The sequence below is a fragment of the Herpailurus yagouaroundi genome, unplaced genomic scaffold (genome assembly GCF_014898765.1).
Source record: "Herpailurus yagouaroundi ecotype Mexico unplaced genomic scaffold, PumYag 166, whole genome shotgun sequence".
NCBI lineage: Eukaryota > Metazoa > Chordata > Mammalia > Carnivora > Felidae > Herpailurus > Herpailurus yagouaroundi.
In genome coordinates this window covers 3,400,112-3,427,918 of record NW_024412407.1, presented here as the reverse complement: position 1 = coordinate 3,427,918, position 27,807 = coordinate 3,400,112, and the positions used below count along the sequence as shown (strand labels likewise).

General features: G+C 45.8%; 1 protein-coding gene across 8 annotated transcripts in view; it reads left to right on the top strand.

Moving 5' to 3' along the window:
- The window catches only part of SCN8A (sodium voltage-gated channel alpha subunit 8), a 179,897-nt gene that overhangs the window by 136,980 nt on the left and 15,110 nt on the right, over positions 1–27,807 (top strand). For 5 of the 8 annotated variants that reach the window (XM_040488076.1, XM_040488077.1, XM_040488078.1 and 2 more), the window contains exons 14-22: positions 280–518; positions 3,945–4,118; positions 6,285–6,641; positions 9,932–10,402; positions 10,934–11,051; positions 11,573–11,727; positions 13,990–14,163; positions 19,997–20,119; positions 25,919–26,203. In XM_040488076.1, the coding sequence (XP_040344010.1) occupies positions 280–518; positions 3,945–4,118; positions 6,285–6,641; positions 9,932–10,402; positions 10,934–11,051; positions 11,573–11,727; positions 13,990–14,163; positions 19,997–20,119; positions 25,919–26,203 (2,096 nt within the window). The remainder of the gene's footprint in view (positions 1–279; positions 519–3,944; positions 4,119–6,284; positions 6,642–9,931; positions 10,403–10,933; positions 11,052–11,572; positions 11,728–13,989; positions 14,164–19,996; positions 20,120–25,918; positions 26,204–27,807) is intronic. The other 3 variants (XM_040488080.1, XM_040488081.1, XM_040488082.1) reach the window with 1 other exon arrangement.

Genomic DNA, 27,807 nt, shown 5'->3' with positions numbered 1-27,807 from the left:
GCTCCCCAAATGGATGGATCACACTCTAATTTACAGCTAGATGTTGTTAACAACGAAATGACCCGGTATTTCCCATGCCTCTTCTTTGCCTTCAAGAGAAATGAAATGGAAGTGGGAGGACCGCACAGTTAGGACAGTCAGCACTCAAACCATCTTTCTTCTCGTGGTTCATAGCAGCGATTACCTTAATGACTCAGTGAGGAGGAGTAGTGGCTCTTTGAAACCCTCTTTGTTTTCTCACCGTGATCGAGGGCCGCCTTTGTTCTTTACTCACTACAGAACTGGAAGAGTCTCAGAGAAAGTGCCCACCGTGCTGGTATAAATTCGCCAATACTTTCCTCATCTGGGAGTGCCACCCCTACTGGATAAAACTGAAAGAGATTGTAAACTTGATCGTTATGGACCCTTTTGTGGACTTGGCCATCACCATCTGCATTGTCCTGAATACCCTGTTTATGGCAATGGAGCATCATCCTATGACACCGCAATTTGAACACGTCTTGGCTGTAGGAAACCTGGTAAGATGGAACATTCTCTCCTGATTTTATGATCTGAACATGTTTTGCCTGTAGGACATCTTTTTCTGATACTGGAAGCTGGAGCTTAGTTGAAAAGAAAGTAATAGTTAATTGGAAGACAAATGCTTCCACATATGGCGCAGCCCCAGCCACTTCTGCTCACTGTTGTGATCCCGTGGCTGTTTCCTCTTTCTGCAGAACTTTCAAGACGTCATTTAGGAGCTGTTGGCAGAAACCCAGGCATGGTGACAGAATGGGAGGCATGGTGCAGTGGGTTGGTTTTGGCAACCTGAGCCAAGGACTTGGGGAGTTTTTTTCTCATTCCCTTTCTCACATTGCTGCCTGCAGTGTTCCAGCACACCATTTCCCCTTTCACCTTCAGTAGCAGGCGCCACAAAGTATAGGGGAGCTCTTTTGGTGCATTAAACGTAACTATAAATTTGCCTGCACGGTCATACCTTAATTATCCATATGGGGCCCATCTCGGGGAAACTTTTAATTCCAGGCTGGTTTTCCCCTCCTGCCCAACTTCTGGGCTCTAGTCCAGTTTCTACCGTTAGTTGATCTGTGCCAGATTTACTTTCATGTTAGCTTAAGTCATATATTTAACTTATTACATTATTTAGAAGATAAGAATGAGTTGGTTGTTTTTTGTTTTTTGTTTTTTAATAGGTGACACAGTGTATTCTAAAGTCAAATAGTTGTGATTTGGGGATTGTCTGTTTTATTTCTTTAGTCCAAAAATCAGGAGTTGATTGAATTTTGATAGATGGGAAAGAATTCGTTGGAAAGGATCCTCTAGATCTCCTGGGCTTCATTATTCCTTAGGAGTTTCACCACAAGCAAGTCAAATCTAATTGTTGCCATTTAACTTGAGTACGATCTCTGCCTGATGTCTGTCTGTCTGTGTCTCTCTCTGTCTCTCTGTCTCTCTCTCTGTCTCTCTCTCTCTCTCTCTCTCTCTCTCACACACACACACACACACACATACACACACAGTTTTTACATTAAGTCCAAATAAGCTATTAAAGTGTTATAAAATCATTTTGAGTTCTGATGATGAAAACACATGTGACAAAGGAGACCCTTTATCTGGTTAGTCCTTGCAGCCCTTCATGTTCCCTGGTACACATCCAAGATAATTCATTCTGTGGTCTTTCCACTCTGCATGTCTGAGTCAGGGATCCTTGCATCAGGCTCTGCACTGGACGTAGAGCCTGCTTAGGATTCTCTCTCTCTCCCTCTCTCTCTCTGTCCCTTCCCCGCTCGTGCTCCCTCCCTCTCTCTCTCCTCTCTCTCTGTCTCTCTCTCAAAATAAATAATAAAAGCAAATAAAATTTAAAAAATAAAAAAAAGTAATTCTTCATACCTCAAATAGTTACAATTTATTTTTACCCAAACCCCAAATATTGGCAGTACACTGGGTTGAAATAACATGCTTACCGACCTCTGTCATGGGCATTTCCCCCAGGCCTCTGGATGCCATTCGTCCCATTGAAAGACAGCAATGTGTCATTGTTGATTTTTCTCTTAGGAACCAGAGTTCCCACAGTATAAATATTCCATGGTCAGTTAGCCAGTGCTTACTGTTGAGCATTTCCCGTGTGTTCACCAGAACCAGTGGTGAATTCAGCCTCTATTTAGCGTGTGAAGCAGGCTACCATTTCTATGTAGAGAAACCTTCCATGGGTTTATGCCGAGGGTAAAACGTATGTCAGGGATCGATTAGCTGCCCTCACTTAGAGTGATGTTCCCTCTGTAGATACTTAGCGCGCACTGTGAACTTTGATTTTTGCTTCGCTGGATCTCTTCAGGGAAGATTCTCTTTCAGTTTTAGAATACCGCATCTTCAATTTAGAAAAGCGGGGAACCATGGAAAAGTACAGGGACGTAAAACCTTGCGGGCCATGCATCCATTTTGATTTCTGTCACACCATTCTCTTTTGTTATTGCTATACATTCATTGAGTCTCTTTCCCAACAGCATCTGTAATCTAAGTATTTTTCACTATTTTCAATTCTGTCTTCAGACTACATCTTCAAAGTTTTCCTTAAACTCCTTCGTTTGTAAAATTGGTAACCAGGTAGTTGCAAGGACTAATTTATTACGAGTTTAAAACCCATTACGTTAAAGTCCTCCTCTAAAATCATAATATTCAGTAAGAGTGGGGTGTTACATGGTTAGCTTAGAATGAGGGTACAGCTCTTGTCGAGACTGGCATTCATGGGATTTTACTTTCTTACCACGTGTGATGTTATTAAGTCCTGTGGGAGGCCGGAGGCACTGGGAAACACAGGGTGCTCTGAAGGGTAGAAAAGTGGGAGTCAGGTAACTCGGGGAACAAGTCGTTCTCGTACCCAGTAAGCTCTCAATCCAGTTATTACATCATTGATTATCACATTTAAAAAATCAAAAGGAAGCACGAAACTGTCCGGCAAGGATATATTCCTTGAGGATACATTCACCCAATAGAATTTTATGCAACTTCGTAGCAACATGGACTGAGTTGTGGTAAGTGAAAAACAAGACCCAAGGTATTATGTACTCTACGATTTTGCAATTCTGTTAAGATATACACACATTGGGGAAAAAAAAAACAAACAGAAAGGGAATACATAAAACTGATAGTTGTGTGCAAGATGGAGACTCTGGTTTTTTCCTGTATTTTGCACACTTGTGACAATGTTCTGTTGCTTTTACAACTTAAAATAAGAAACCCTGCAGCGTGTGTCTAAGTTTGATAAGACACATAATATCAAATCAGGGATACTGTATTTTTTAATATAATTATAACTCAATTAATGATTTTTTTTTTAAGGCAAATGTCCCAAGCACAAACATTCAAAATGACTGCTGACCCTTTAGAAGGAGTCCCCTATGTGGTATTCCTATTACTTAAAATCATTTTGTTTTTTTAATGTTTATTTTTGAGAGAGAGAGAGAGAGAGAGACAGAGAGAGAGAGACAGAGAGACAGAGTGCGAGCGGGAGAGGGACAGAAAGAGAGGGAGACACAGAATCTGAAGCAGGCTCCAGGCTCCGAGCTGTCAGCACAGAGCCCGATGTGGGGCTTGAACTCACAAACTGCAAGATCGTGACCTGTGCTGAAGTTGGACCCTTAACTGACTGAGCCACCCAGGCGCCCCTGCTTACAATCGTTTTTTAAATGCATTCTTGTACAGTGTAATTTGGGTGGTTCTGGCAATGGCGATGTAAACATTGGGACTGAGTGCTTGATTCACGAGGGAGACAAGACTATCCTTTATCGTGTGGTATAGCCCTGGGACATTGAAGGATTGGTGTCCTCAGAGGCACAATTTAGCAAGGCTGGGTCTTGAGGCTTCTGGGACATGTATTCAAAGATGATGATAAAGGCATTCTCTTTCTATTATTTCTTTTTCTTACCCCCTGCCTTCCCCCTCTTTAGGTTTTCACTGGAATTTTCACAGCGGAAATGTTCCTGAAGCTCATAGCCATGGATCCCTACTATTATTTCCAAGAAGGTTGGAACATTTTTGACGGATTTATTGTGTCCCTCAGTTTAATGGAACTGAGTCTAGCAGACGTGGAGGGGCTCTCGGTGCTGCGATCTTTCCGATTGGTATTCCATGTTTCTCCAACTTCTTTTTACATTTCCTGTCTTGTACCTACTAAAAAAAATTTGCACAAGTTAGTCTGATGATTAAAAGAATCCTTAGCTATATTCCGCTCACAATTCCAGTTGGCGCTTTATTGGCTTAGATACTAAAATCTTGAAAATTTTTCTGCTAAACGCCTAATACAGAAGTTAGTTTTTAATTTCAATTAACAAACAGAAATCCATTTTAGGAAGTTCCTCAGAAAATAATGGTTAATCTGACAGATGAAAAAGAAAGACTCTCAAGGACTATTCTGAGGTCTAAGTTGGATTTGGTAATAAATCTGTTTCTTCGTCTGAACTCTCCCTGAAATGGCAAGGATTTCTCCTTGTTCAGAGATGTGTCTCATTTCTTCTAGCATGGTGACCCCTTCCAGAAAATGAGAATGAAATAATAACTTTTAAAACTATATTGAAATTAATGGTTGAACATTCAGGTTTTTTCCTTAACACTAGCTGAGAAAGATTCTGTAATATATTTGAAGAAGTTAATGTTAAAATTACTAAAATGACTCTGACAGAATAGTTAATGATGTCCTCGAAAGAGCTTCCCATAAGCATAGGCATAAGTGATGTCCTGATTAAGTCCCTTAAGAAGCTGAGTTACTTTGAGGGTATCCCACTCAAATAAAGCATCAGAACTGGGGGGCTTAGGTTTTTCTCTTCCCATTGGAAAAAATTACCTAAGCACCTGTAACTGAAAGGATTTCAGGTTTTTTCATCAGGATACTCAGCATATTTAAGAAGGAAGATTGGAATAAAATGGAACTATTTTTTTTTAATTTTTTTTTCAATGTTTATTTATTTTTTGGGGGACAGAGAGAGACAGAGCATGAACGGGGGAGGGGCAGAGAGAGAGGGAGACACAGAATCGGAAACAGGCTCCAGGCTCCGAGCCATCAGCCCAGAGCCTGACGCGGGGCTCGAACTCCCGGACCGCGAGATCGTGACCTGGCTGAAGTCGGACGCTTAACCGACTGCGCCACCCAGGCGCCCCTAAAATGGAACTATTTATAAAACAGAGGTCTCACTCAGTCCAGGTCACACATAGCATCTGCCCGGTTTCTGGAACCTCTGCTTACTAGTCTTTGGTTAGGATCCAGCCCACAGTAGACTTTTTGAAAATAGTTCTTATTATCTGGAATATGAGATGAAGGAATAAGAGTTAGAAGCCACCTTAGCACTAATATTCCTAATAATTAAAAAGCCAGTCAGGAAAGGAAGAAATGTGAATGACCCAGATAGTCACACAGAGAAACACCTGGTAGCTCTTGAGCTCTCAGATAAGACTCAAGTTTTGAAAGGAAAAAAAAATGTTCCAATCAGCACAGTTGCCTTCTACCAGAATGCCTCTTATCTCATGTGTTAGTCATTAACTCATGATGTCTGGAAATGATCTCATTATTATCATTTCATTCATGGCCTTTCTTCATTATACTTCTCAGACTATTAGCTAAGACTTGTAAATCATTCCTTATAAAACACAGAAACTTCATGATTGCAGATAACAAAAGTTCTGTCCTCTGAATTAATACCATTAGAGTCCGTTCTCATAAGATGTTTGATATATGTGGAACTGCCCCTACTCGGGTGTTGTGCTTTTCCTCCAAATTATTCCAAGTATATCACAAAGTTTCATATCAGCCATTGGTTATTTGTTATTTTTTGGCAGACAAAAAGAGAGATTTTAGAATTTTTAAATACGTGTTTTTTAAAAGAGACAGATGACTTATTTCCACTGTGCCTACTATTTTGATCTTTTGCTTCACTAAAAATCACATTTTCCTTGATATGTTCCTTGAGAAGTCAAGGCAAAATCAGTAGGAAAAGGATACGTTCATGTATGGGTTTTTTAAAAGTGGACTGACCCAGGGACCAATACAGGGGGCTAGAGGCAGTATTCTTGGTTCCTAGCTCTAAATCTTTCACTTACTCTGAAGTTCATCCGTTTTCCCCATCTATGCCTCATGTTCTCCCACTGTAGTCTAAAACAGAAAGTCCTGGGAACTTCCCAAGGGTGCTCAATAAATTGAAGCTGATCTTACTGACGTTATATGTTCTTATTTTAGCCATGTGTAAGAAAATGGATTCAGTATCATCTGATTTTTGTTTGGGTTCTTTCCCCCTTAGCTCCGAGTGTTCAAACTGGCCAAATCCTGGCCCACCCTGAACATGCTGATCAAGATCATTGGAAATTCAGTGGGTGCCCTGGGCAACCTGACCCTGGTGCTGGCCATCATTGTCTTCATCTTCGCCGTGGTGGGGATGCAACTGTTTGGAAAGAGCTACAAAGAGTGTGTCTGCAAGATCAACCAGGACTGTCAGCTCCCTCGCTGGCACATGAATGACTTTTTCCATTCCTTCCTCATTGTCTTTCGAGTGTTGTGCGGGGAGTGGATCGAGACCATGTGGGACTGCATGGAAGTGGCAGGCCAGGCCATGTGCCTGATTGTCTTCATGATGGTCATGGTTATTGGCAACTTGGTGGTTAGTACTAACTTGTAGAATTTTTCGTTTTTTGCCCCGAGCATCTTACGCCAGTGGGCTTGGTCCTACTACATTCCATATCTGTGCTAGTTTTTATTCTTTCTTGGCCCAAGAACCCTAAGGTGCAAATGAAGGAAAGGAGACTGCTCCTGAGTCATAAGCCCCACAACCTGTCAACCCTTTTTCATAGTTGTGGAAACCAAACTCAGCAAAGTTAAGTGACTTTTCCAAAGTCACACAACTGGTAAATGTCAGGGCTTGTATTAGATCCTAGACTACAAAGTCTTTGCTCTTTCTACTACAAAAGTTTCCCTCACTTAAATTAGAATTTCTCAGCTTGACACTGTTGACACTTTGGGTTAGATCATTCTTTGTTGTGGGATTGTCCCATAGATTGTCGATGTTTAGCAGCATCCCTGACCTCTACCTTCCACCGGCCCGTAGCGCCCCACAGCCTAAGCGGTGACAACCAAAAATGTCTCCAGACATTGCCAGCTGTCCCCTTGGAGGCAAAACTACCCTCCCCTGTGAACCACTGATCTAAAACAACTGAGGGTTTTATCTCACTTGTATAAATGGCAAGTCACGTTTTTGCCTTATTCTGATCTGTCTGCTGTCTTTTGCCTCTGTATATAGAATATTCACCAACAGAGATTTTGACACCATCTTTCTCCAAGAATGATCTGAGGACTAGCCGCAGTGAGATCACTTTAGAGTATGTTAGAAATGCAGACGCTTAGGCCCCACCCCAGAACTACTGAATCAGAATCTGCATTTCTAACACGTGATTTCCCCAGGTGATTCACCTGCTCACTAAAGTTTAAGAAGTACTGATCTTGCAGATCAGGCCCAATCCCACTCACGAGTATAGAGCGAGAGGGACCGAAAGAAGGCAGACCCGGATGATCCCCCGTCGGCTCATCCAGAGCAGCTCTCCCTTCTTATGCCACAGAGAAGCGTGCCAGTAGAGGCTTCCCGCTCAGCAGCCTCTGAACCAGCCGTGCCACCCTATTCCCTCCTATGACATGTGACAAAGGGCACCATGGTGTGTCTGTAATCCCTCCCTTTCCTCACTCCCGACCACCTTTCCCTCAGTCCTGCTCCCTCTGGCCTTCCCACTCCTTCAGTGAACTCAGCTGTTGCCTCCTGATCCATAGTGGAATCCACATTTGTCAGTGCTGACCTCGCTGCCCTTTCTCCCTCCTCCTATTCTCAGTTGTCTCAACACCATCTCCCCGTGACTCTCTGCAGATACCCGAGCACATGACCAAATCCAGTATTATTTCTGCTTCTGATGACACCTTTCCAGGTTCCCCTTTGCTCAGGCCTTCTGCCCACCTAGTCTCTAGGAATCTATAACTGTAAGTCTCTTCTGACTCTCTTCTCTCCCTTCCCAGTAATTATCTGATGCCTTTCATACATCTCTCTTCCTGGTATTTCCAAGATCTGACCCATCCTTTCCATTCCATTCCTGTAGCCCGTTCAATATTTCTAAAAGTCTGAAGATCACAGCCACCCAGGTTTCACTCATTAAAAAAGACTTGAGTCCCAGGCCCTACACCAGATCTCCTGAATCAGAATCTTTCAGGCGAGGCCAAGGAAATATGTATTTTTTCATGCATCCCACCCCGGGAGATTTTCATGCGTGCTAAGGTTTGAGATTACGATAGCCTAATCCAGACCCTTATTAACTCATACAAGTGACACTCTAACGCCTGGTCCATCCCCATCCCCACTCCCATATGTTGCTGGTAGGAATGGTTTGCTCAGATTTCTGTCATTTTTATTCCTTTACTCAAAGACCAGTAGGGGATCCAGTTAAATAAAATTCAGATCCCTCAGGCTGCCTTCAAAGCCCCCTCCAAATCACCCCCATTTTACCAGCCATATTCCTTTGTAATTCTACAAATGGCCCAAATAATTTGCATACATATAATTCATTTATTGTTTCCATCCCTCCCACTCTACACGTATTGTCATCTCCACCTAAAATGTATGCCTTACTCTTCTTCAGAAGTATGACAGAGTAAGGGCCAAGTCTAAATCAAGAAGTGAACACCTCTCCCAATATTTAAAGTAAGTCTTAATAAAAATAAATTAATTAATCTTAATATCCAGTGTGGTAAAATAGGATATTCAAACATAAATAAAAGCTTGCATCTGAGGGCTGGACACTTAGATATCCAACAGAATGCAAAAGTCACCATGACTGTCTTATTAAAGTATTTTATTTTGATAAATGTTAGGAAACTAAGCTAGGCTCTCCAAACCTAGCTGTTTTTCTAATGTGGGTTCTGCAGGTGAATACATAGCATCTGTGTCCTCCTTGATCCTCCCAATAAGCCATGTCCATTTTTTTTCTTCTGTTTGGGGGAATTTTCTTCCAAAATGGGTACAGCTTTTGCTTTTTCTGATTATAAGAAAAGTCTTATATTTGGGGGTACATAGGTATGTATGTAAAACTATAAAAGAACCAAGAGAAGAGGTGCTAAACTTGCATTACAATCAAAACGAAACAAACTGCCCACTTGGTGGAAAAGAGTATGGAGGGTCCTCAAAAAATTAAAAATAGATCTACCATATGATCCAGTAATTCTACTGCTGGGTATTTACCCAAAGAAAACAAAAACACTAATTAGAAAAGATACCTTCACCCCTGTGTTTATTGCAGCATTATTTACAATAGTCAAGATACAGAAATAACCCAAGTATCCATCCATAGATGAATGGATAAAGATGTCGTATTTGTATACAATGGAATATTACTCAGCCGTAAAAAGAGAATGAAATCTTGCCATTTGCAACAACATGGATGGAGCCAGAGAGGATTATGCTAAACGAAACAAGTCAGAGAAAGATAAATACCATTTAATTTCACTCATAGGTGGAATTTAAGAGACAAAACAAATGAACAGACGAGAAAACACAACAGGCTCTTAAATGGAGACAACTATTGCCGGCAGGGAGGTGGGGGGAATGGGTGAAATAAAGAGGATTGAGGGTACGCTTATTGTGATGAGCACTGAGTAACGTGTAGAATTGTTGAATAGTACACCTGCAACTAATATAATACTATGTTAATTACACTTCAGTAAAAAAACTTTTTTAAATGCCCACTTAGTTGACACGAGCGTTTAAAACAGTTAAGTGGGTCAAGCCGAACACAACAGAAACTCTTTGTGCCTGTCACATGAGTCTGTGGGCTTCCAGTCTGTAATCCTAGTCTAGTAGATAACTTTACCTAATACCATCTGCATTCACTCTCCTTTTCCCTAATGCCACTGGTACAGGTGCTGAACCTGTTTCTGGCCTTGCTCCTGAGCTCCTTCAGTGCAGACAATCTGGCAGCCACAGACGACGACGGGGAAATGAACAACCTACAGATCTCAGTAATCCGGATCAAGAAGGGGGTGGCTTGGGCCAAACTCAAAGTGCACGCCTTCATGCAGGCCCACTTTAAGCAGCGTGAGGCCGATGAAGTGAAGCCCCTGGACGAGCTGTATGAGAAGAAGGCCAACTGCATCGCCAACCACACCGGTGCAGACATCCACCGGAATGGTGACTTCCAGAAGAATGGCAATGGCACGACCAGTGGCATTGGCAGCAGCGTGGAGAAGTATATCATTGACGAGGACCACATGTCCTTCATCAACAATCCCAACTTGACCGTGCGGGTGCCCATTGCTGTGGGCGAGTCTGATTTTGAGAACCTCAACACAGAGGATGTGAGCAGCGAGTCGGATCCTGAAGGCAGCAAAGATGTAAGGTCCCAGCCTAAAACCCAACCTTGACTCCGTGTGAGAACCAGCAGGGTTCTGTCAGCTCCCAGGACTGGCTCGGATGTGGGCTTGGGAGAGAGATTGTGGAATGGCCAAGTAGGTTTGAGAACCAACCCTAATGCCCAGTGTCATTCGAGTCCTTCCCTAAGTGACCTAGGTCCCTGAGATGCTCCTAGATCTGTCTCCATTGCTGCTGGATCATCTCGGTCAGTGGCTGGAGCAAACCCTGGAGGACGTCCCTGCCATTAATCTGAGCTGTAGCACTGAGACCAACCAATAGTCACATTTTGTTGAGGGCAGATCACTGTAATTTGTGAGCGGCTTTAATGTTCTACCCAATCCTGACAGAAGTTTTGAGGGCCATCTGGTAATTGTGTGCCCCCCGTGAGCAGGATGATGCAGAGTCTGTAGTAAGAATTGGGAAGAATTCCAGCTGGTTCAGTCTGGAGCAGTCAGTGTGGAGTGGAAGCATCGCTGCAGCGTTCTCCAGCTCTCTTTCCTTTGCAAATCTAGAAACTGGATGATACCAGCTCCTCTGAAGGAAGCACCATCGATATCAAACCTGAAGTAGAAGAAGTCCCAGTGGAACAGCCCGAGGAATACTTGGATCCAGACGCCTGCTTCACAGAAGGTGAAAGGGGGCAAGGGCAGCGGTGGGCATGTGGCACTTCGTGCTGGTCCCAGATTTCTGCCAGGGTCGGTGGTTGGGTAAGGGTGGGGACTCTGTGGCCATTTTCAAGAACTTTGTTCCCCGCTTCATCATCTTGAGGGAGGTTGAGATTGTTTCCCTTGATTCTTACCTATTCTCAAGTTTCTGTTCTCAAGCACTGAATTGTCCATTTTCTCTCGGCACCAGCCCAAAAACTTCCATTAGAAAGGTATGTTCCGTCACGGCTGTGCGTGCCTCCTGGTTCCCCTTTTCTCCTCCTCCTCACTGCTTCTTTATAGGACATCTTCCCAACTCCAGAGGGCCCCGCCCTGCTAGCCTTGCGGCATAGCCCCAGCCCTGCCACCCTCCATGTCTGAATCAGACATTCTGGTTTAGCCCCAGTACTCCCAGCTGTGTGGTAGGGGCCTGGGAGACCGAGCAGGGGGGCAGGTCTGGGCGGGGCTCCCTCCCACGGTCTGACCCACCTCTCCCGCTGGTGCCAGGTTGCGTCCAACGATTCAAATGCTGCCAGGTCAACATCGAAGAGGGGCTGGGCAAGTCTTGGTGGATCCTGCGGAAAACCTGCTTTCTCATTGTGGAGCACAACTGGTTTGAGACCTTCATCATCTTCATGATTCTGCTCAGCAGTGGTGCCCTGGTGAGTCCAGGGGGGAAGGCAGGGAGGGACGGGCTGGGGAAGGCTTCGTAGGGACTAGCGGACCAGACCGGAGGGGGCCCAGGCCCGGTTCCTCTGGGAGCACCGACAGCTGTGGCCCCAAGGATAAGGGTCTGCCAGAGTGCTTTGGGCTGGTGTTTTGAGCCGTTGGGATTAGAATTCACTTGTCCACGTCTTCATCTTCTTTACACTCCGCACGATCCCTCTCACATCTAAGGCCCCCTCTCTATCAGGATGAGAGCACAAACGGCCAAGTATCTTCACTGCTTCGTTTGCCCCATTCTGAGCGGCTTCCTAAAATTGAACTTCCCCTTTTCACCTTACACCCCAACTATCTTGTTCTTGACTTTCCAGTCGCCCGTCTTCCCTCACACCCAGCTGGATCTGGAGAACCCTGGCATTAGCAAATACCTGAAGGAGCCAGGTCTCTGGTATAAAGGATATTTATATTCCCGTCGCTGTAAGTGCTCATCATTAATCCGGGACACACACAGGTTCCTCCCCTGCTGGAACTAATTATCTTGGCCTTTGCTTTCATTTTAGCTGGATTATAACTGTGGAGACCTGGACAGGGTCCGGTGTGAGAGAGCCATTTCCCAGTTGGGTAGATTTGAGGACAGTAAGGACTTAGAGACGCTACACATTTTCCTTCTTTGAGTTAAGGGAAAGCTGAAAAATATAGAACTTTGAAGTGCTTTGAAAGAAGGCAGGCACAGGGCACCTGGGTGGCTCAGTCAGTTAAGCGTCCAACTTCGGCTCAGATCATGATCTCACGGTTCGTGGGTTCGAGCCCCGCGTCGGGTCCTGTGCTGCCAGTGAAGAGCCTGCTTGAGATTCTCTCTCCCTCGCTCTCTGCCCCTCCCCCTACCTCTCTTTCTCTCTCTCAAAATAAACTGGAAGAAAAAAAAAAAAAACATAGCAAAGTGAAGCCACAGCTAAAATGTCTGAGAAAAGACAAGAATGGGGTTAAAATGGGACTTCAGAGGGAGGGCCTAGAGCCTCCAGTGACAGGAAGCTCAGTCTTGTACATCTCTCGTGTACTGGGTGACAGAACGGATCTCTGCACAGGGAGGTGAGGGGGACGTTGACACGGAAGCCTTTGAGGTTTTCATAGAGCAGACGGGGTCTATTTGTACCCAGACCCTGAAAAGGACTTTGGGCCCCTGACCACTGCCCCCACTGCCCCGTAAAGAAACTGGAATATCTGATGTCCTTGTGCCTCCATGTTAGAAATGTATCTGCAGGCAGCCCGATTCTGTCCTTCCTTCCAGAACTGTCTGGAGCGGGACCTCCCGTTGCACGACACGGGACTTTTGTGCCACTTGTAGCTTTCTCTCGTGCTTCAGGACTCCCTCTTCCCCCTCTCCGCAGCCCACCACCCCACTCGTGGGAATGCTCATACCTTCATGTCAGGGAATTCCCTCGTTCAGGGACTCCAGGGAGAAAGATTTGCTTCGCCTGGGCGTCTCCCAGCCCTGTGACCTTCCCCCTGTATCGGTGGCATCCAGGGCTGAAAGGAGAAAAGATTTTGTCATACAGACAGAGAGAGCATTGGCAAGGACACAGAGAAGCCGGAACCCGCATACGCTGCCCAAGGAAACCTAGAACGGCGCGGCCACTCTGGAAAGCTGGTTGGCAGTCCCTCAAAACCTGACACCTCCGGTCCCCTGTCAGCCGGAAGTTCCACACCTGGGCCTCGTACCCTAGAGAAACGAAGACAGGTCCACATAAAAACTTAACGCATGCACGTTCACAGCAGCACAACGCACAATAGCCAGAAAGCAGACACACGGCGTCCCTCGGTGATGAGGGTAGACAAAGCACGATAGAGCCACACCATGGGGTATTCTCCATCCACGACGAGAATTGCAGTCGTGACGCCTGCTGCAGCGCGGAGGACCTTGGAGGCCGCTGCGCGTGGCGTAAGAAGCCTGTCACCGAGGGCCACAGATCGTATGACTCCGTCCATGTGAAGTGTCTGGAATGGGCAGATCTGAAGAGAGAAGGTAGCCTAGTGGCTGCTTGGACTAGCGGGAGACAGGGAGGCTAGAAGGTGGCGGCGGGAGGGTGTGGGGTTTCTTTTAAGAAGCCCCGTGGGGCCGGGCAGTGGGGCGAGAGAGACAGGAAGGCGATGACGAGGACGACAGGCCGGCCTCAGGCGGAGGAGCTGCCGGGGCAGTGGGGGGACTTCCGGTGTCACGTGCAGCCTTCAGACACGTCAGGCAGCTGCTGCTTCTCTTTCAGGCCTTCGAGGACATCTACATTGAGCAGAGAAAGACCATCCGTACCATCCTGGAGTATGCCGACAAAGTCTTCACCTACATCTTCATCCTGGAGATGTTGCTCAAGTGGACGGCCTACGGCTTCGTCAAGTTCTTCACCAACGCCTGGTGCTGGCTGGACTTCCTCATCGTGGCTGTACGTGTCCTGCTTTCTACTTCCCACCCCTCCCAGCAGGAAAACAAAAACAGGGATGCTCCTCCCTCCAATGGCCACGGTTGCCTGGGGACTTAGATGTCGGACAGGAGGTAGACGTAGGTTTGGGTACAGTTCCTTTCAGGGCACTCAGATCTTAACTTTGGGAGAGGGAGCGCTGAAGCCCCTACGTTTGCTCCAGGGACTAACCACCCAGCTCTTTGCTCCAGTGGTTTGGCTTCAGAGGGTCAGAGATTAGGAATGGGGGGAGGAATCACTGGTGTCCGCGCCCCTTGCTGTTAGGCCGGGAACAGGAAGGTTCTTGCCCCACACCAGCAGGACGTCCTCTTTCTGGTGCAGGAGAGGGGTGAGGATGAGGCGGGTGCTGCTGGGGTACAGGTCGGCGGGGTCGGCGGGGGGGGTGGATCTCGGCAGGCTCTCCCACTCACCATTCCTATGGACGCTCCCGTCAACTCAAGGCTTGTACCAGACTCCTCTGAACCAGTCAGTCTATCCAGAAGAGACAGAGTTCACACCAGAATACCCCGCCCTCTTCCCACACGTTGCCATTTCCACAGTGGTGCTGAAACTTAAAAGAATCCTTTCTTCCTCCAGGTTCCAAGACCGTCTCTCCAAGGCTTGGTGGCCTCTGATCATCTGCAAGGCTTGGTGCCCATTACCTCCTGTGTTGTTTTTCAGGGTGGGAGCTGCATCATCTGTAACTATTTCTCACCCCCTCCTCCCCAGCCCTTGTTCCTTGTTGGCGCTTCTAACCATGATGAATGCTTCTTATTCTGTGTAATCACTGAAGCTCTTTTCTTCTAGCCAATCAGCATTTGAAAGAAAGGGTGAATGGGAATTTCAGGACCAGGGCCTATGGAGAATTCACTTCCTGCTGAGGGCTAAGTGCCAAGAAAGTGGAGTGTTTGGAGGCTGGCTTGGCACATTTAGAATATAGGTTTTCTCAGCTGTCTAGTAAACTACCTGTAGAGTGGCTCTGGGATCCACAATAGAGCAGCATGGAAGTCTCTCTCTCAGAAAGCAGGAGCCCAGCACTCGGCACTAGAGATCCCTGCTCTATAAACGCATTCCTGTTCCCACACGGTGTCTGCAGCTTCCATGGTTAAGGACTCCTTCCAGGAGCTGTCACTCTGCTCCCATTTGCATTCCCTTTTCAGAAATCAAACCTTTGGGAAGATGCCCAAATGAGGTGAGGAAGTCACCCTCTGCCCTTGAAGGCAGCCCAGCGGGTACTGCCCCGGAGGGTGCCAACATGAGACCCCTTCCGATGGAAGGGTTCTTCCCCCCACAGACGGAAAGCTTAGGTTCTAAGAATTAAGGAAGGGGCTTGAGATACGGCCCAGAGAACTAAAGTGACACTGGGCCAGCTCTCTTTCCACAGGACAGGACCACTTGGAGTCGGGTGGGACACCTGTGGGAGTCCTAGAAAGCCCCTTATCTTCTGGGCCTTCCAAGAATTCAGATAGATAATCCACTACCACACTTCCAATAGCCCTCAGGAAGCTGTGATTTAGAACAGATCTTCCCCACCACGACCTTTACCTCTTGCCTCTGCCCCAACCTGAGCTACTGATTCTCTTCTCTCTGGGGTGCACAACCCCAGAAGCCAAGGCTATTGATCAGGTGTCCCGCTTTCCTCTGGAACCCAAATAAGCTGGTAAAAGCATTGATGGTCCTGCACATCACCATTTATTTAGTAAGCACTCTTTTTTTTTAATATTTATTTTAGAGAGAGTGAGAGACAGAGCGTGAATAGGGAAGGGGCAGAGAGAGAGGGAGACACAGAATGGGAAGCAGGCTCCAGGTGCCGAGCTGTCAGCACAGAGCCGGACGCGGGTCTCGAACTCACGAACCGCGAGATCATGACCTGAGTCGAAGTCAGACGCTCAACCAACTGAGCCACCCAGGTGCCCCTCCACTTAAAAAAAAATTTTTTTTTAATATTTATTGATTTTATAGAGAGTGAGAGAGCACACTTTTATCACTTTTTATACTGGGTGGCAGAGAAATGGACAGACATGTAGCCAATTGACAGCAGTCCATAAACTACCCAGCTTTAGGGAGTTGCCGGATTCTTACATTGCCCTGAGACCTGACAGCGGTTCCTGAGAACATCTCTGTACAAATGTAAGCCAAATACCATTCCCTGTGTAGAGTTGTCCCAGAAGCCGGAGTGGGTCACGAGGGGCAGGCAGGCATGGCCCCCACCTCTCAGGCGCTCACACCAGCTCGCAGGACCACTCTGGCCTCATTCCAGGCTTATGGGAATCCAGCATTCTGAGAACAAGGCTCTCTCAGGACCCTCCCACCTACTGACTTCTCTTGGGCAGGACGGCGCATTTAGTACCAAACATTTATTGAGCACACACAACGTGCAAAGCCTCCCGCCAGGTGCTGTGGAGGATACAGAGAGCAGAAGATATGACTACTTCTCTCTAAGGGCCTGAAAACACAAATAACCACGCACGAAGCCACATGTGCTGAGTGGGAGCAGCCCCAGTCCATACTGTGGCTGCCCTGTTTGCCACTCCTGAGTTCGACTTGGAAATGCACAATGAGGCCCAGAGGACACCTGCACAGCTGGAACGATCAGGGTTTTTGCTGTCTAATGCCTGTGGCATTCTAGAACATCCAGCAGACATAAATTTTAGGTCCTACTCTAGCACCATCTATGAGAGACTCTCTTCCTCCCATGTCATCCCCCAATGACTAGATGTCCGAATCTGTTACTCAACACTATGTCTGTGTCCCTAATGGAGTCTCATTCCTCTGTGTCGCTCCTTAAACCTGCTAAGAGTACTTTTTAGAATCACAGGGATAATCCGGACAACTTTCAAGGTTAATTCTCTTTGGTTATCAGCCATGTGAGTTCCCAAACAGAGATAGTATTTTATTTTGCTCAGGTCCTTGGCTGCACTGGAGATCTTGTCCGGTAGAAGAATTTTGTCATCTTTCCCCCAGGGAAATTTGCCACATCATATCCGGAGGCTAGCCAGCATATCAGTTCCAGGGATGGGAACTTTCAGAGACCACTCGTCCTGAATTCAGACTATTACAAACCTTCTCCGTTTGAAAATGTCCACATCATTTGTCACCCAGTGTCCACACTGTCACCACACTGTCACCCAGTGTCCCCTTTTTTTCCATTCCTGCAGCCACCCTGAATTTCGACTTCCCCTCAACTCCTTTCTTTTTTGCAGGTTTGATTCTTTCCTCAAAGTATACTTTCAGCAATGATCTGATTACCTCCAGTGAGAGTTGAACATGGGGACTCGAACGATTGTCAGAGCACCCTCAGCAGCTAAGGAATAGTCCAGATAGGACCCTTGCTGACCCTGCCTTGGGAGATCTTAGCTAGATTGATCAGTTGAGCAGCACATCATCTCAGCACTGTTTGGAGCCAACCTCCAGACTGGCATCTGTACCTCCATCCTTCTCCCCACCTCAGGCCTCTTTGTTATCAGAGTGACCACCCCCTTGAAGAGCCGGGGTCTTCCTGCCGTGTGTGGGGCCCAACGCCCCTCAAACCTCAGTGTTTTGCACTCTTTACGTGGCATAGTTTCTCAGGATGAGGTCGACTCAGGGGTATTTTGAACTCAAGACACTTGGCCGGGATGGGATAGCTCACCTTCAGATGTACCTGTTAAGGCCTAAGAATCTGGTGATTTTAGATTGTTTGGGGTTAAGAGTCAGCTGCACCTGGCAATAATTGGCAAAAGATACCTCCATGTAGATTCTTAGTGATAATGATAAATGGAGGCAAAATGATTGTTTGGTGCTACTGTGTTCTAGATAAAGCTTTTGAGGCCCTTGTTTTAGACAGAAATTGAACTGTGAACCATGTACCCTTCAAAGAACATGAGGAAGTAGGCTTTAATAGTACCCAGATTTGCTTTGGGTACTGCCCAGGGCTCCAGGGAAGATCCCTACACTGATGAATTATGAGTCTGTGCATAGATAAAGGGCCACACCCCTTTTTAAAAACAAATCTTTGAGCCTGCTCACCCTTTCCCTCCCTAGGTCACTGACGTCCTACTTCTGACTCCTGCCAGTCCTGCCACTTAATTATAAAGAAAGGAGGAAGGAAGGAAGGAAGGAAGGAAGGAAGGAAGGAAGGAAGGAAGGAAGGAAGAAATTATTTTTAAAAGGGTTCTGTACAGTTCCGAGATCCAGAATGAAAGCCCTTGGCTAGAAAGAAAAATCAACAACCGAAACCCAGTTATCGTTTGTTTCCATGTTTCTCCTCTAACTCTGCTTTCACGTACCAATTTGGGCTGAGCAGGGTTGTAACCACCATTTCCCAGGAGAAGGAACTTAAGAATGATGGATGGGAACATCTGAACCTATCCTAGAATTGGGTGGTGCAGGACAAGGGAAAGACTATTCCAAGAAATGCAGAGGCCAGACGTTTTAGGATTTGATCAGCTAAAGGTAGTTTCCTTTGGTGGGAGGTTGAGTCAGGCCTCCCAGTTCAGGCCTAGGCAGCCCTAGTATGCTTGGCATCCAGTGTTCCGGGACCACGTGGTAACAGCTCTGAGCTCCCTGGTAGAACACGGTGAGTGTGTCTCTGGAAGAGCAGGAGGGCATTTGACCGTCACGACTGCAGGCCTGGAGACCTGCAGACTTCTCCCCAGCCCGGCAATTTAGTCAACTCCATATTATTCAGATTCCAACAGTCCTCTCTTGAGATAACTTCATTTTACCTGCCAGGGGGAGGGGTGAACTCTCTGTGGAGGAAGGGGCTCTGGCCTGGGAAGCAGGAGAGTGGGTCCCTCCCTGTTCCTGGCTCCAGAACTGCCCATGTGACACTGGTGTATGGGTGTCAATTTCCTCACCCGTACATGTTTTAAATTCTTCCAAGAATCCTACCAGCCATTTTTCTAATGATGAGAGCAGAAGATTGTCCTGGAAAGGACAGACCCGAGGCCAGTTCCTTTGGAGCTGTTCTGGAGAGAAAGAATGGGGATCACAAGGAAAAGCATGGGTTCAGTTTTCAGACCGCCAGCCTCCCCACCCCCTGCCCAAGTCCTCACGGCCGCAAAGGAGTCATGGTTGTAGTTCAAAGACGGAGGGATTATTATAGTTGAAAGTGAGAGAGAAAAAAATTGCTTAAGTGAGTTCTCGTGGGGCCAAAACTCTGTCTAGAAATCGCTTCCTTTGGTTCTTTTCGTCCCGGGAACTGCCAAGCCAGCCGTGGCGCTTACTGGACATGTTTCCTTTGTTGATGTGGTAACTCGTCACGTTCTCCAGCAAATGGTTTCTCGCCAACCAGCAGCAAGAGAGCTTGTCCCTGTTGGAAATCCGCGGTGAATGAGCTGAGGCGGGGGCAGCTTGTGTGGAGTGTGTGTATTTATCTGTATTCTTTTCCATAGGTACCATTAAGTTTGTCTGGCTTAATTTAATGGCAACTTCTGGGAGCTGCAGAGGCTGTAAAGGGCGAGGGTAAGGTTTTTGTCATCTGTTCAGGCTCCTCTCCTTCCAATGGAACGTCCTCATTCCCCCTCTCCCTTCAGCCTCCTCCCTTTGCCAACCTGTATGTATGTTCTACTGCCTCCTCTCGAGTTTCTCTTCCCCTTGTGTTTTTTCTTCTGCCTCTCAACCTCCTTTCCTTTCAGGTCGTTTGAGTCCAAGTTGAAGTAGGCAGCTGGTGTTACCCACTCTCTCTACCTGGGGCGGGGGGGGCCCAATCTGTGTAATCAGTGCTAGGGGCTTTATTCTAACACTCTGGAACCTCTTTTCTTTTTTCTTTTTCTTTTTTGTTCCTTTGTTTTGTTTCCTTTTTTGTTTTTTGTTTTTCTCTTCTGTTTCCGTGTAGGTCTCTTTAGTCAGCCTTATAGCTAATGCCCTGGGCTACTCGGAACTAGGTGCCATAAAGTCCCTTAGGACCCTAAGAGCTTTGAGACCCTTAAGAGCCTTATCACGATTTGAAGGGATGAGGGTAAGAAACTAAGAGCAGCTGATCCTTCTGCATGCCGATGGAAACTGTTTACGCATGCTAGAACTGATCACATTGTGGGAAGATCATTCAGACACGAACTGTGATGCAGCTGCTGATTTGATCCTCCACTCTCTCCCCGCACCTGCCCTGTGCGAGGGGGTCGCATCAAGCTGCCTCATCACATTAATATGGGCCCCACCCCAACAACGTGCCATCGCAGAACATGTTAACGCTGGCTGTTCTCACTCGGCCTGGCTTACCTGTAGCACTCGGGGCGGCTTTCTGGGCTGTTGGTTTTAATAGGGAGAATCACCAGGTGCAAAGAAGGGGAATTGTAACCCACAGACCCACTGAAAAGCAGAGGCTGCAGGCAGGGTGAGTGCCATATAGGGGCATCAGCCAGGTGGGGACTGTGGCCTTGCAGTCGCTGAGAAAGCATCTGAGAAGGGGCTGGAAGGCATGACGGCAGGCCTGGAATTGGGAATGGAGCGGAATTTGGCATAGCCCTGGGAAAAGAAATGCTTTTCTTTCTATTCTGATTCCTCTTATTGCACCTTGTTGTTCTCAGCCCAGTCCCATAAGGACTGGCAGCCTCTGTCTGATAGCAAAGCTTTCCTCCTCACCCCCCCCCACCCCTCTGTCCACGCTCTGTGGTCCCCTATCCTGACACAGTCAAAAGGACAATCAGGTACGACACCAGATGACCATCAGCTAGTTCTCCTGAAATTTCTGCTATTCCTGCTTTGGTGATACTCCACCCGAATCCCAACAGGGCAAGGTGCTGTCACCCTGCCAACTTAGGAACGAGGCTCCCTCTTGCTGTCTCTCTTGGTTCAGAAACACTGCGCGTGCGTGTGCATGCGCACACGCACGCACTCCTTAAAAAGTCAACTTCCTAAAATCAAGTGGGCAACTGGCTTTTGGTGGTGATAGTTGTCCTGTGGTAATCAGAGAGGTCTGTTATACTTAACGAGACCAAGAAAACTCGTTTCGATTCAGATGTTGAATACATGCAGGAGAGCAAACCAGAGGATGTGTTTTTAAATGACGGAATCTCAAAATGTAGGAATAAAAATTAAATGGTTCCCGTGGTCCCCAGGGAGCAAGGCTAATTGGAGAAACTAGGTACCAGGACAGTGCTCCTCATCTGTGCGTTCCTCATCTGTGATCCCTGGCCACCGTTCCACAGAGCCACCCACGGTCGTCCAGGAAGGTGGAAATTTTGCTGCGATTTGGGGGTTTTATTCTGTTTGTTCAGTCAAATGCTTCTCACAACAAATTGTGTTTCTTCGGTAGCACAGTCACAGTGTGCTTTACTGGGTATAAGCTTTCTGCAGCCCGCCTGAAAGCATCCGCAGGGAGGTCAGTTCCACAGCCGCACAGACTTACTTTAACTTAAAAAAACAAACCAGAGTTTGGGAGTGTCTTTCTCCCACCGATAAGAGAGATTTCAGAATGTGTGCAGTAAGGTCTTTGTTATGTTCAGACCAGGTTTAGGGAGAGAGAGTATAGTTCAAAGTGTCCAAGTCTTCAGACATAGGATTGCAGTGCTCTCCCCTCCTCCCCTGCCTTCCCACTTTTTTCAGAAAGGGCTGGTTACATTTTTTTAAATAAGTCCCATCAGTTTCGTTAGAGTGTTGATAATCTGTTTCGGTGACCGGGATACTGAGGACCTGAAGAAGGCTGTTTGTTGCAGACAGTACTTGACTTGCCCCATGGCAGCCGAGCCCAGTAGCCTGTGCCCCTCCACAGCCCCCAGCAGTGATCCTGGGCCTCCTAAAACCAGACCGCTAATACCTGAAGGAAGCCCAAGAAAAAAGTCCCCAACTGACCCTTGCTACTTTCTCCATCTGGATGCTCATCACTGCCAGTCCTAGCCCATGGCAGAAGTAGTCCGCGTTGACCAGCTGGTGCCAGTGTGCTCAGGAGGAATTTATTCCAATAATCTGGTCGCGGGAGCCCTTTTGCTGGCCACACCTCTTCCCTCTAGCCCCTCCCCCTTCCCTGGACTCACAGTTTTTATTCCTTCCAAACTTTCGGTTGCCAACCTTCAAGTCGTTTAGCAACCCAGAGGTCCAGAAGCGGTGATCGGAAGAGCAGAAAGTTTTCTTTGAAAAAGCATTTGAGAGTGCAACCTCTACCTCAAGGTTTTTTCGAGTAAGATAATTTGAGCAAAGACCAGTTTGAACCCAAAGCCAGGGTTTCCAACAATGAGTGTTCAGTAAGGGCAGCTCTGGTACAGGGTCGTCATTTGGTTTGGTTGACCCCAGTCAGCCTCCAGCACTGTCCACCTCTGGTTGGGTGGCGGAGAGGGCTCGGGATCCCATCCTGCCCTGCAGTTTCCTGGCCCTTCTGCAGAAGAGTAACTAACTGCAAGAAGAAAAGATTGAATCTGCCTGAGCTTATAGTAAGTGTCCCAGTGATAAACAGAGTTAGGTGTATACGTTTTATATGAACGTTACTTTTCTATGGGGCCGTATGTTTTCCATTCTTCGGTGTGGGTTCTTCCGTACCAACACTGAGAGATTATCCTTAGAAAGTAAGAAATCTTAAATAAGAAATCTTCTCAAACCAAATACCATCAATGCAGGTGGGCTCCACTGTCACTGTGCTGCTCCAATGATCGGCTCAGACCTTCCTTTGGGAGGAAACATACAGCCCTAGCCTGTCCTGGGACAGTCTTTCCTCTCTCCTTCCTCAAACCAAACACCAGAAAATTGAAGCACTCGTGCTATTGGCAAAGGAATACTTAATGTAGTTCTTTGCTTTTCTCTCCTCCATAGTAATCTCCATTTAAAGACTGTGCTGTGCTACTAAATTTTTGAGGGTACATAATGCTATGAAACATGCATGCATTTTTGTTGACTGTCAGTACATAGTTGTCCATTAAAGCCATGTTCCCTCTGCCAGATATTAAAAGCCGTTTGACAGATTTTTATAGTATTTAATGAACAACAATGTTCTAGGCATTATGAGAAGACACCAATACTGTAGGAATTAGTATCCGTAGGAATTTTTTTCGTCAGTCGAGTGAGATTTGAATCAATCATTAAGTATAAATTTCCATTGGAAAAAATAACTCTGCAGATTGCTAGAACCAAGCTTTGAGTAATGTTTCTGTACCTAGTTTTTAACAATGAAGTCCGTCATAATTAAAAGCAATGTAGAATAACGTGGGAGTTATTAAGGACCCATTTATGAAGTGACTGCCCATGGAAACTTGAATTGTCATTTACATTTACCTATAGTGTGAGAGTTCAAGAAAGCGTGGTTTCTTGCCCTTTGGTTGCTGAGAATATCAGCACAAGGACAATTTTATGTGGAGCACAGTTCAACAGTTCCCACTACTAGCTAATGTCTACAGCCAGGAAGAATTATTAGTAAATTTCATCAACTGTTTACTATTCATTTCCTACAACTAATCTAAGAAGTTTTTCTTTGTTTATAATGAACAATTGAAAGTACATTTACATCGTGTAAATGGGTTTTATTGGATTTTATAGGATGTTTATGTCCTATGTATCCGAGAACAAGGCTCCATAAATACTTCCCTCTACTGATTCTTTTAATCCGACCTATGAGTATAAAAGCGGGAAGAGGTCACTTTGTTAATTAGCTGATTATTCTTCCCTGCTATAACTATTACTGCATATTTAACTGTAACGCTTTGTAACTTTAACACTGTAGGACAGGTTAGACTGGGTTAAGATAGAAGACTTCGTAGAGGAGGTGGATTCTGAATTGAGATAAAATGCAGCATTTCTAGGTTGCAAATCTTTTGGGGCTACTTCCCTGCTGTACACTCATGATGGTCTAATAGGTCATGATCTCTCACCTAAGCTCTCTTGCAAAATGCTATCGCATAGACTTGAGCTTCTGAATTCTTGATAATCTACTCGCTTACCGTTCAAGAAATGATTATTCCGTTTATAGATCATCCTCCTCTTGCCTATTCATTCGCACATTTCATTGCTTTCTGGTGCTCCACCAATGGGTGAGAGCAACTATAGAATGAGGTAAAATTCAGATCTGACTACCCGCCAACTTTGGTAACATAAATAAATAAATATGAATATCATTCTCCAAAATAACATTGGGGATTTTCCAGATTTCAGATATTCTGGCTTGCCTCCCTCAAAGTAACGAACAGTGGAAGGATCACCATTTTATACTAATGACAGAGCTATTAAATCTAAAAGAGATTTCTTGGTCTAAGAATTAAGAAATAACTACCTCTCAATCTAAAGGCCTTCATCTGTGAATTGGAGAAACACAAAACTAACATTTTAATCCAAAGGAGAGTGACTCCTCAGTAGAATATCTTTGCCTTTTTTATATAGGACAGAACAGCTCTTCCAGCCACACATGCCTGTGAGTGACATTGCAATGTAAGGCAAGAACAGACGAGAAGGAAAACCCGAACCCAAGTCAAATAGAGCCCAGAGCTGCCCCCTGCCGTTCCTTCTGCAGCACAGCCCTTTTGGCCCTTTTGATGCTGTGCTTATTGGCAGAGTGCCCTTGCCTCTTCCCTGCTGATGGCGCAACATGGTGACACTTCTCACCTCCTTCTAACAAACATTAGAAAGCTGCGTTTATATCCACTGGTTTTATTTTAACTCCATTTTAATTTTCCTAGGATATTAGAAAAAGAAAGACACATTCTTCCCATTTCAGGGTCGCCTTTCTGGGCCTTAGCAGTCCCGCTTAAGACAACAGCAAGTAAGAATCAGGGCAGAATGAACACCAGCCTTGTTTTCTGTCCCAGCCTGCTGAAGTGCTATTTTTGGATGCCCCTCTGAACTCCCCTAGTGAAATCTGCCGCACAGTAGGAGTGTTGTCTATTTAGTCTCACCCATAGTGTGAATCAAAATCAAAGTTAAAAACAACCCAGAAACTTTGATTCCTGAAGAGTTTTTTCCCTTTGCTTTTTTTCATTCCTGAGCTTAACTGCAGTCAGTGATTTTTAACAATATTCTGGTTTTGGGGTTTCAAGAGCAGCGATCTAACCCAAAACTGTCCAGAAAACATAAGTCATTCCTATTTCGAATACATTGTGAAGAGTTGAGTCCGGCCCTGGATTGAGCAGAGAGAGATCAATCAGCATTAGCCAAACAGGGGTGACTCTTAGATTTCGAAGCCTACCAATTCAGGAAAAAAAACTGAAGAAGAATAGTGAACCTTGAGTGAAAAATAGATCTGTTCAGATTTTATTTTATTCTGTTTGGTAGAGGGAATATAGCTTTTTTTTTTTTTTCTTGAGCCTGCAAAATATGCATGCTCAGCTATTGCCTGAACTAAGATAACTGGCCTTGCATAAAAGAGACTTTATGTACCATTGACTGATTCCCTGCTAACCCCAAAGAGTAGTTCTCTGTGATTTTGAACAATTCTACCTTGTTTTGCAGAGGGGGAATGTCTGTTGAAAGGCAACTGGTGAGCTTGAAATCAGATTCCCCACGGGGGCATATTTTACAAGTTGGCAAGAAGGGAGACTAGACTGAGAAATGATTTTTTCGGTCCCAGGCCGGAGCCTGGGAGAGAAGACCTAGGTCAACTCGGGCAGGGGAATCCGCGTTAGGTGAAATAAATACGTAATTTACTGGAATTCGTCGAACTGCATCTTACAGATTTAGAAAATTCTGGTCCTACTTGTGGATCTGTCCTGTTACCCTGACTCCAAAGGGAACACGATGTTTTTGTAGTCAGAACAAGCCACACAGTATCATTCCCCTCCTGGAAATCAAAAGAATGTGCTTGCTCTTACTTCCAACACTCAGCGACCTCCCCCTTCCAATGCAGGTGGTGGTGAATGCCTTGGTGGGCGCCATCCCCTCCATCATGAATGTGCTACTGGTGTGTCTCATCTTCTGGCTGATTTTCAGCATCATGGGAGTTAACCTGTTTGCGGGAAAGTATCACTACTGCTTTAATGAGACTTCTGAAATCCGATTTGAAATTGAAGAGGTCAACAATAAAACCGATTGTGAAAAGCTCATGGAGGGGAACAACACCGAAATCAGGTGGAAGAACGTGAAGATCAACTTCGACAACGTTGGGGCGGGATATCTGGCGCTTCTTCAAGTGGTAAGTGTTGCTCTTTTCTTCAGTCCTGTGAAATTCAGACAGCTAGCAGAAATCGCGTTTGGCTCCTTCTCAGTCCGACATTCAGAATCAAGATTACTCTCAGTAGGTCACAGACAACAATGCCATTTCCCACACCAGTTCCAGGGAGACACCTTTCCTGAGAATTCTGACTTCCCCGAGGCCTCACTCAAAGGGGATCTTTCACTGTGCTCGAGAGCAGACTCCTGCTCAACAGCAAATAGATTCCTGCAGAGAGATCAGCTTCTCTCTCCAGGACGGAGTATGTATTTAAGGAGAAGGGAAAAACAAAAAAAGAAGGTAAGTACATAGACACAGCCCACCACCAAAAAAAACAAAAACAAAAAAAACCCAATTTTGATTTAGCAGGATATTCCTGTATAACAGCTACACTAAACTTACTAAAGAAAAGGATGGGGGCAGTGCTAGGATGCTGCCGCCCATGTCCGCTCAATCCCGAGAGAAAAGTCTCAAATTAATGTTTATCGTGGTAAGAAAGGATTTATTTTAATTATGTAGCGTGCCATCATGTCTAGTTTTCTCTTCCACCCTTACCAGTCTTTTTTGGAATGTTTGACAAGACCGTATGATGCAGGGAAAGCCCCTAGGCTTTGGAGTCAGACAGATAATAGGTTTGAGCCCCACTCTGATGTTTACTGGATATGTAACCTTGGACGAAATACTCGACTTCCCTGGGGCTGTTTCTTTTTCTTTTAAATGTCGGGAATAATACCTTGCACCGCTGTTAAGAGGATTCATGATAATTTATTAGAAGTTCTCAGCAGAATGCCTGGCACATAGCAGTGCTTAATTAATGGCATTTGCTATTGGGTATTTTTGTTACTGTCACAACGGTGCCTACATCATATAGCCGTTGGGAGTATTAAACGGGATAATGCAGGTGAAGCCTTCAACTTGACCTTACAGATAGTGAACACTTACTGTTAGCTAGTATTAGGAGGCAAAGTTAATAGAATAAGCAGTGCTTTATCCAGAGGCTTTTGTTGTTTTATCCCAGTTGGAGAAATTGGACCCACAAATTGAATCTGAATTGGAGCAGCTCCAGGAGAGCAGTACACATCGGTCAGCCAGTCAGACATTGTATTTAGAGTCCCACCAGGTGCAAGGTGCTGCGCATGGCACGACTCAGGCCATCTGATCAATAAAGAACCGCCCGTGCCCTGCAAAAAGCTTTGAATCTGGTTGAATATATAAAGCAAATAGAACAATAAGAAAACATAGAGAATACTGGATTGCTTAGCCATATTTGTTTCCAGAATGAGGCTAGGTAGAGTAGATTGAAGGAGAGTGGGTTAGGAAGGGCTGGTCGGGAGGAAGCCAGGATTGCCATTGCCATAGGCTAAATGTGTATAGTAGTAGGGGGGAAGTTCTGGCCTTGTTTTTGTGTTTATTTTATTTTTATGTTAATGCAACTTTGAGGTTTTCAGACCCCCCTTGCTTATTTAACACCATCGTAAAAAATGACTCCTCAGTGTTAGGCTAAGTTCTCAGGACCCTCAAGTGGAGTCCCGCCACTCATTCATAAATGTGAGTTTGCCCCAGCTCTAGGCGACCTTCTCAGACCC